The sequence below is a fragment of the Myotis davidii genome, unplaced genomic scaffold (genome assembly GCF_000327345.1).
Source record: "Myotis davidii unplaced genomic scaffold, ASM32734v1 scaffold6, whole genome shotgun sequence".
In the NCBI taxonomy this organism is placed as follows: Eukaryota; Metazoa; Chordata; class Mammalia; order Chiroptera; family Vespertilionidae; genus Myotis; species Myotis davidii.
The window spans coordinates 14,391,412-14,401,161 of record NW_006383011.1 but is presented as its reverse complement, the minus strand read 5'-3'; the positions used below and the strand labels follow the sequence as shown (position 1 = coordinate 14,401,161).

The following is a 9,750-nucleotide window of genomic DNA, read 5'->3' as shown; positions in this document are numbered from 1 at the left end:
TCCTCTGAGTCTGGATATGATATTCTCTTTACTCCTAGTTGTAGAATTTCCACTCAGCCAGCCCTCCTGTGGTTCTGGATGTTGTCCGTTCCCTGTTTCAGGCTTAATTTGAATTGGTTGTTCAAGGCAGCAATCTCCGGCGTTAACCTATGCCGCCATCTTCGGTTCAAATCTCCCGAGTCTTATTTTAAACGTATCCTTTATAATCTAAAAAGTTTAAATATTTTCTAACTTTTCCTTGACATTTTAGGTTATACCATTTCATTTTTATTGAGTTACAGTTATTCAGATTAATAGATCACTAAGATGGAGAGGACCTTCAGTAGAAAAATAGATGTGAGAGCAAAATCTTATTCCAGCCTTATCTGGAGTAGAACCTGCTGGTTTTACCAGCCCATTTTTCTTATGGAATATTCATAATTATGTTTGACCTCTTGAGTATTACATAAACCTATCGTACATATAGGCTTATATATAATTATGACTAAAGACATAAGTACTAATATTTTTTTGTGCCAGCAATAATTATTCCTTTAGCATTTGTAGATTCATATGATCCAGATTGCCCAATTACATTTATTTTTATTTCCGTTGGCCTGTGATTAATGCATTACTTTATAACTGCAGATATGCATAAATAAGAATTTTTTTAAATGTTAAAACGTAATAATGCCTTAATGTACATTTCTACGTAATTTAGTCTGTTTAAAGACAAACCTTATTGAACTGGAGTTCAGGGTTTTGTTTTCATTGTAAATAATTAAAGGATAAAACTTTTATTATCTCTATACCTGTCAGTCCTCCTATATACAATACTAATCACAAAACTGTTCATAATTTTAAGTGAACAAAAGCAGATGGCAAAATATGTACCTCATTTTGTTTAAATTTTTTTCTTTTTTAAAAAATTTTATTGAATTTATTGGGATGACATTGATTAATAAAATGACATAGGTTTCAGGTGCACAAATCTATAATGCATCATCTACATAATTGTATTGTGTGTTCACTACCCCAAGTCAAGTCTCCTTCCATCACTAGTCTTTTTTTAAATTAGAATATACACCAAAATCTTAATGTTGGTTACCTTTTGGTGCATGCAAATGCCTATAATAAAAAACATTAAAATTGTTAGTTTTCCTTTTTCAGAATCTGATATTGATGCTGCCACTGCAATGATGCTCTTAAATACTTCTATAGAACAAGGAATTCTAGAATGTAAGTAATCATGCTTTTCTTTTTAAAATACATTTTTGTGAGTGCCTTTTTCATTATAATTTAGAATGCAAGGTATTTAAATGTTACAGCAAATTATGCTTTCCAGCTAAGTTGTATTTTTATTCAAATAATTTAATTTTTGTTTTACTATATTTCCATTTCTTTAGTGAGCAATTAGAAGATTGAGATTAATGCTATGATAGATCATGTTACATTGACCAAGAAATGAAGAAATAGTGTATTTAGAAATTAAGCTTGAAGATTTAAAAGTAAAAATGAAAGCTATACTTAAGAAAATATAGGAAAGTATAATTATAACCTTGGAATAGGAAAAGCCTTCTGTAAATATGGCTACCATTAATAAATCAACAAACAACAAGTGCTGGTGAGGATGTGGAGAAGAGGGAATCATAGTACCCTGCTGGTGGGAATGTAGACTGGTGCAGCCACTATTGAAAACAGTGTGTAGTTTTCCCAAAAAATTAAAAATGGAACTGTTGTTTGACCCAGCAGTTCCATTTCTGGGAATATAGCCTAAGAATTCTGAAACACCAATCAGAAAAAATGTATTCACCCCTATGTTCATAGCAGCATTATCACAATAGCTAAGATCTGGAAATAGCCCAAGTACCCATCAGTACATGAGTGGATAAAAAAGCTGTGGTACATCTACACAGTGTAATACTATGCAGCTATAAAAAAGAAGTATCTCTTACCCTTTGCAACAGCATGATGGACCCAGAGACCATTATGCTAAGTGAAATAAACCAGTCAGAGAAAGACAGATATCACAGGATCTCACTTATATGTGGACACTATCGAACAAAACAAATTGACGAACAAAACAGGTCCAGAGGCATAGATGCATGGAACAGACTGACAGATCTCAGAGGGGAGAAGAGTGAGGATTATGAGAAGAAATTAAACCAAGAACTTATATGCATAGCCCATGGACACAGACAATAGTGTGGTGAAGACCTGGGGTGGGGCAGGAGCTGGTGGAGTGGGGAAGTGCGAGGAAAATAGGGGACATCTGTAATACTATCCTATATAATAAAAGGGTAATATGCAAATCGACCAAATGGCGGAAAGACTGGTCGCTCTGATGGTCACTGACCACCAGGGAGCAGACGCACCTGGTCAGTGTGCTCCCACAGGGGGAGCACCGCTCAGGGGCTTACGGTTGGCGAGTGCAGTGGTGGTGGTAGGAGCCTCTCCTGCCTCCGCGGCAGCACTAAGGATGTCTGGCTGACGGCTTAGGGAAATGGGTCGAAGCCATCAGTTGGACATCCCCTGTGGGCTCCCGGACCGCAAGAGGGCGGGCGCAGGCTGGGCTGAGAGACCACCCCACCCCCCACCCCGAGTGCACAAATTTCGTGCATCGGTCCTCTAGTCAACAATAAAAAATAAACTAAAAAAAAGATAAAAGTACAAAATGCGTGAAAGAAAAAAATGGGCAAATTATATTAGACATCAAATATTTAGAGTTCTGACAAAACAAGTCTTTAAGAAAAGCAACACAAGCAAAATACTGGGAGGACATTTTTTTATACTATATAAAAGAAAGGATTCATATTGAGTATATGTATTTAAAAAGGTTCTACAAATAGGAAATAAGAAAACAGCCCTAGCTGGTTTGACTCAGTAGATCAGCGGTTCTCAACCTGTGGGTCGCGACCCCTTTGGCGGTTGAACGACCCTTTCATAGGAGTCGCCGAAGACCATCCTGCATATCAGATATTTACATTACGATTCATATTACAGTAGCAATATTACAGTTAAGAAGTAGCAACGAAAATAGTTTTATGGTTGGGTCACAACATGAGGAACTGTATTTAAAGGGCCAGAAGGTTGAGAACCACTGCAGTAGATAGAGCGTTGGCCTGGGGACTGAAGGGTCCTGGGTTCGATTCCGGTCAAGGGCATGTGCCTGGTTTGTGGGCTTGATCCCCAGTGGGGGTCATGCAGGAGGCAGCCGATCAATGATTCTCTCTCATCGTTGATGTTTCTGTCTCTCTCCCCCTCTACCTTCCTCTCTGAAATCAATAAAAATATATTTTAAAATAGAAGTAAGAAAACAGTTCAACAAAAAAGCAAGCAAAATATATTAATAGATGGGTCTCAAAGAAATACACATTGACAACACTCAATTGAAAAGATATGCAACTTCTCTAGAAATCAAGGAAATGCAATATGAAACAATATTGAGATGCTTTTTTTGCCCATGTAATTATGAAAAATTTAAATGATTTATAGTGTTAAATGTTAAGTATGGGAACAGTGTATTGTCATAGACTGTAGGATAAAAATTGGTCCAGCCATTTTGGAGGGCAATTTGGAAATAACAATTGCCACTTTAAATGTGCATATCCTTTTACTTAATAATTCCATATCTTGGTATTTCTCCTAAAAAATATTTGCATATGTGTGAGAAAAGGCATCTAGAAGAATTTTCATTGCAATGTTATTTGTAGTAATGAATAATTGGGAACAACCTACAAATACCAACCAGGAGATGGTTAGCAAACCATTGTAATGGTACAGTTAATGTAGTGGTGACATACATATTGAGGCATTCTGTGCAAGCAGTTCAAAATAATTCCATTTTCCATGGAAAGGTCAAATATCATTAAGTGGTGTTAAAATGTTTCAGATTAATACCCACAGAATAATATGGTTGGTCTGGTTTTTTTAAGATATATTTTTATTGATTTTTAGAGAGGAAGGGAGAGAGAGAGAGAAACATTAGTGATGAGAGAGAATCATTGATTGGCTGCCTCTTGCACGCCCCCACACTGGGGATCAAGCCCACAACCTACCTGGGCATGTGCCCTGACTGGGAATCGAACTGTGACCTCCTAGTTCATAGGTCAATGCTCAACCACTGAGCCTTGCCAGCAGACGTGTGTTTTTTTGTGTGTGTTTTTTTAAAGAACCTACAAAACATTCCAACTTTACAGCCCTTACTATTCAGGAATGATATAGTTGTTTTAAATGGCTTGTTTTTGCAATCAAATGCATTTGACCTATTGAAAGTTTTATTTTCCACAGGTGAAAAGCCTCTTTCTCTTAAAACAGCAATGCAGAAAAAAAGGAGTTATGGCAGTGCATTTAATCATCGCAGTGCTATGCGATTACAAGAGAGTGATTCTTTAGCCACCAGCATTGATCCAAAAGAAGACCACAATTACAGTGCAAATAGCATGGCAGCACAGCGTTGCGCATCCAGGTCTAGCGTGTCTTCTCTGTCTTCTGTGGATGAAGTATATGAATTTATCCCAAAGAGTAGTCATGTGGGAAGTGATGGCAGTGAAGGATTTCCCAGTGAAGAAGATACAGATGTTGATTACGAAGATGATCCTCTTGGAGACAGTGGCTATGTGTCACAGCCTTGTGCAGATAACTCTGCAAAGGGGCAGCCAGGCAAAAAGATGCGAAAAATGTCATGTCAGGAAATTGATGAGGAGCTCAAAGAGGCAGCTGGGTCTCTACTCCACCTTGCTGGAATTCGTACATGTCTGGGTTCCCTAATAAGTACTGCAAAGACACAAAATCAAAAGCAGCGGAAAAAATAGAAATACCTGTTAGTGTGAAATTATTTTAAAGTGTGGCAATACTGTTCTACTTAATTCTTTACAAGGGATATCAAAGCCATATGGACTTATTTTTGTTTTGGGGGAGGGGAGGGAATAATTGTTTATTTCAAAGCATTTTTGTTTGTTAATTTTCATTAAATAATTGCTATTAGGATCATGCCCAACCATAAATATGATTTGAAGTCCTAAAAGCATAATTTTTGTGATGTGTTTCTAAGATTTTTGAAATGTTTATATAAGAAAATCCATAGCTTCTATCTGAAACTTGTAGGAGAAATCTTTTATTCTCTTTTTGTGCCAAAATGTAATAATTGGCAACTCCGTTTTCTTTTTCAGTCTGTAATCAACTGCTGATGTAGCTAAAAATTTTGCTCAGTCTCTCACATACTCCTCTCTTGACACATGTAATCCAGTAGGATAATATTTGGATTTTTAATTTTATCTTAATTTTTGTTTTTAATTTTTGTTGTTGAAGCATGACAAAGTTGAATATAAATTAGAAAAGACCCTAGATGCCTAGAATATTCCTTTTGGTTACATAGGTAGAGAGTAAAGCAAGGATTTATAAGATGTAGAAAAGGCCATTTAGTAATGTAATTTCATTTAAAAGCACTCCAATTCCTATAATATCTTTTAAATTTTTTTTACTTTCCAAAAACTTTAGCATTTACTGAATTATTCTTTTCCAGAGTGCATTGCAACCATTGTTTAAATATTAGCCACTAGCTATCTTTGTTGAGTAGAAACTATCCAATGAGAGGATATGGCCATAGAATGTGTTATGGATTAACACCCTTGCAATAAGAGAATCTTTTTGTTTGCTTGTTAAATGTAGTGCATTCTGGAAATCTTGTAGTACGAATGGAGTGTATTCTAGTGCAAATATTTTGAATATTACATCATTATAAATAAAGGTAGATCATTTAGGAGAGAAAATCCGCTCAAGCTTTGTATGACTTAAACGTGTATGTACACCCAATTAAAAAGGATGTAACAAAACTACAGAGACAAAATACCTTCATGGATCTCAAAATTTATATAAAATTAAATCTTGCACATTATACCCTTTTGAGAAGGCTGTATAATACCTATTATGTGCCATTAATCCATGCCTAAAGATTTTATATTACAGTTCCAAATGTGCATTGACTAAGGCATTTTAAATATTTGAACAAATCTGCTTATATGAGACATTTTTTTCATATCATTTGTATAGTTTGACTATATTATTCAGAAGGTATAAGGGATGGTAATAAAGGTAAACTTATTCATTATATATATCTTTTTAGAATGACAGAAGCAACTTTCCAACATCTTGTTTCATAGTGATCTTGTTTTCATTTTCTAATAATTTCATGTATATATATGTATATACATTTATACACACACACAGGTTTATGCTTTTGATTTGTTACTTTCAGCTATTTCTATGACTACAAAGCGTTTTTTGGATTTTTTTTAAGAGATAAATATTTTAACTTCTAAATTTTATTAGGGCAAAACTGTCATCTGTTCTGTTTCTATGTTCATTGTAATTGAACCTGGATAGCTACATTAATAGAATCGGTGCTGTTGAAATTTAGTAATTTTTAAATTTGCTAATAATGAAAAATAGTCCTTAAGTATGCAGGATAAGGTATTTGGATTTTTCTTCATATATGTCACATCTACTACAGAAAGTGGCTAACTCAAGTTGACACTTTTTACTGTAGACAGTGAATATTAACACCAAAAATTGCTTTACCACAGTATAAAATAGTACAGATTATAAAACATCATTTTAGTAACAATATTTCTAAACCATTTGCCATGGCCCTCTCAATAGACTTTAGTAACAGTGTTTCAATGACCTGATTCCAGTTCATTTTGTTCTACTGAAATTATTTTTTTTTAAATATGTTTTTATTGATTTTTAGAGAGAGAGTAAGGTTAAGGGATAGAGAGATAGAAACATCTATGAGAGAGAAACATCAATTGGCTGCCTTCTGCACACCCCATACTGGGGTTCCAGCCCGCAACCCAGGCATGTGCCCTGACTGGACTCGTACCAGTGACTTACTTCATGGGTCAGTGTTAAACCACTGAACCACACCAGCCTGGCTCTGCTAAAATTCTGTACCAAAAAGGTTCTCTCTGGTTCCTGTCCATTAGTAAGATAATTATTCTAAGTAAAGGCAGATGAAGATAAGGAGGGGGAGAGTCATTCTCAGTTCTAATAGAGTTCTTCATAATTATTTTGTCTTAATATGAGAAATAATAATTATTTAGCTTGATTTTCTCTCTCTTTTCATGTATTCCCAGAAATTTAAAAATTGAAGTTATATTTATCACTAGCAAGGGCAATAAACAATTTTGCACTAAAAACTAACAGAAAAGTTACACAATATTTTACACTTAATTCTTGTATAGAATTCAGTGCCTACTTTCCATTTACCAACATAGTTATTTTCAAAGGCAAGAACCTTTATAATTATTGTCCCCTGTTATTACTTCCATAGACATTATGATCCCATTTCTCAGGTGTATTGAAATAAAAACGTGGCTAATAACCACTCAGTTAAGGAAAACCACTTGAATTTCTATGAACTGGAAATTGTATTTATAAATAATATATCATCAACAACTCTTACTGTAATAAAAGCAACAATCCTGGAGAAGTAAATAATTTTCAACATAGTTTAAAACAGATTTAAGCTAACTTATAATTTGCCTTACACCAATATAAATTGTTAGAACCAATTCCAGTTTATAAGTAGATCCCTAGTAAAGATTTTGCCTCAACACAATCTTCATCTTTCACATCCCAAATATAATCAGTGTTTTTTGAATACTATGTGTTTTTCAAATTTATTTGTGCAATATATTACTAAATTTTAGTTAATATTTTATCTTCAAATTCAGAAAAAGGAAACATTACTCGTATTCATGGAAAAGCTAATTATCGGTGGATCACCTCCTTTTTTCCACCTCTGAGCCTTTCCTGCTTTCCTTATAGCCAGCATGACTTCTCTTAACTTAGGTTTCTTTGTATATACTAAAGTTTAGGATATATATTTTTTTTTCTTTTGCTACTTTCTGAGACATTAAGTAAAAAGGTTCATACTAGATGGTCAGTTAAACATAATGTTAGCATGAATTCAAAGATAGAGAAAGAGTTAAAGAGGAAATGTGTGTGTCTTGGTAGACCAGGAGGCCTTCTCCAGCCTTTCCCAGCAATTTAAGCAACAGATGTGAATACTTCACAAATCTGTAAAGACTATCGTCTTAAATACTATAGTAACTTAAAAAACTTGTGAAGACCATAGCATTTAAATAAGAACTTTGAGGCTTTCTGGTTTACATATATTTTATAATTTTTGTTTGAAATGTTTAAAGTTTACTTCAATATTTTAATGATGTGGTCAAAATATTTATTGAAAAACAAAGTATATTAATGTTATACCTGCCATTTTTTTTCTTAAAGCAATTTTTTTTGCATCTAACTGCCAGTGCCATTGTCAAAACTTATTTTTAAAGTGTTGTACATTTCTCATTAAAGTGCTTAATTTTAAAGTATTACGTTGCCATCATATAGTGTATAAAAATGTATAATTGCCAATTCATTGTAACTAGTATTTATTTTTAATTAAAGTGTAAGAGTGCTGTTTGATTCAAGAAATTTGAATCATACTGTTTCCTTATCCCCTTTTCTAATGTAGCATAAAAATTGCCCTGAGTTTGAGTTTTAACTGCCAGTAGATGACCAGCCCAAGTGAACCCCTTCTCAGTTGCCAATCTTTGCTCATATTAAAACAACTTAACAGATGTTTAGTTTTTGTATCTAATCTCTGATTATTAAAATGTTTATAAAGTTTATTTTTATCAAAGAAATGCAATTCATTATGACAAACTATTGCAGAATAAACCTTGTTTTATAACATTTTTGTGTTTTCTCTGTTTTTGGGTGTGGGTAGTATAGATGTATGTGACTCATACTCCTATACAAACACACACTTTCCATTTTAGTGTGACAAAGTTGGAATATACAGATGGAAAATAAAGTTTCATTTTGAAAATTTGCAAGTCTGGTTTTTTTTTTTAAGTGTTGTTTTTCTTGGTTTTTACATGTCATCTTAATCATTGACAGCTAAAGTAGTGTTAAGTTATTCTCTTCCTAAAGTTGAACTTCTAATTCACATATACATGAGATATTTTATTTTATTTTATTTTTTTATTTTTTATTTTTTGGTAGGAATGAAATCAGATTTATTTATTTTTTTTATTTTTTTACCTTTTATTTTTTTTATTTATTTTTTTATTATTGCCTCCCTAAATATACCTTACATATCACCAGATATGTGCTTGCATTTTAAAACTTTTGATTAGCTACACTGCTTTATCTTTGAGAGATGTGAGCTAAAATTTAAACACAATTTAGCATTAATTATAAAAAAAACCTAGTCATATCTATTTCATCTTGTTTTTCATTGCATTTTCTAAAAATTTAATTTTTGTAAGTTTATTAACTAACTTCATAAATGGTTTTTATCCATCTACCATGGTCTTCCAGGTAATCTTCTAGACACAGGGGATGGAACAGTGAAAAGAACAGCCCAAATCCCTGCTTTCATGAAACATACTTCTAGTGGAATGAGAAAAACAATAACCAATAAAAAAAATAAATAAATGTATCTAGTATGTGAGATGGTGCACAGTGAGGAAAAAAAAAAAAACCCTACACAGAGGTAGAAAGTGGGCAAATAGAGGAAAGGGAGAGGACTTACAGATTTAAGATGGCTTAACTTAGGTTTGTTTTTTCATAACTATCATTCCAATCACCATCTTCTATGAGAAAGATGTCTCTTAATAATGAGTATTCAATGGCATAAAAACCACTGCTTTCCATTCGATTCTCCCCTTGAGGAACAATAAACATAAACACTGAAATTTAGATGTA

General features: G+C 33.5%; 1 protein-coding gene across 2 annotated transcripts in view; it reads left to right on the top strand.

The window, feature by feature from the left end:
* FOXN2 (forkhead box N2) overlaps nucleotides 1-6,763 on the top strand; it is a 59,951-nt gene extending 53,188 nt beyond the window's left edge. For both annotated transcript variants that reach the window (XM_006778620.2, XM_015557928.1), the window contains 2 exons: nucleotides 1,150-1,218; nucleotides 4,270-6,763. In XM_006778620.2, the coding sequence (XP_006778683.1) occupies nucleotides 1,150-1,218; nucleotides 4,270-4,793 (593 nt within the window). In that variant the 3' untranslated portion in view covers nucleotides 4,794-6,763. The remainder of the gene's footprint in view (nucleotides 1-1,149; nucleotides 1,219-4,269) is intronic.
* The last annotated feature ends 2,987 nt before the right edge of the window (nucleotides 6,764-9,750 follow it).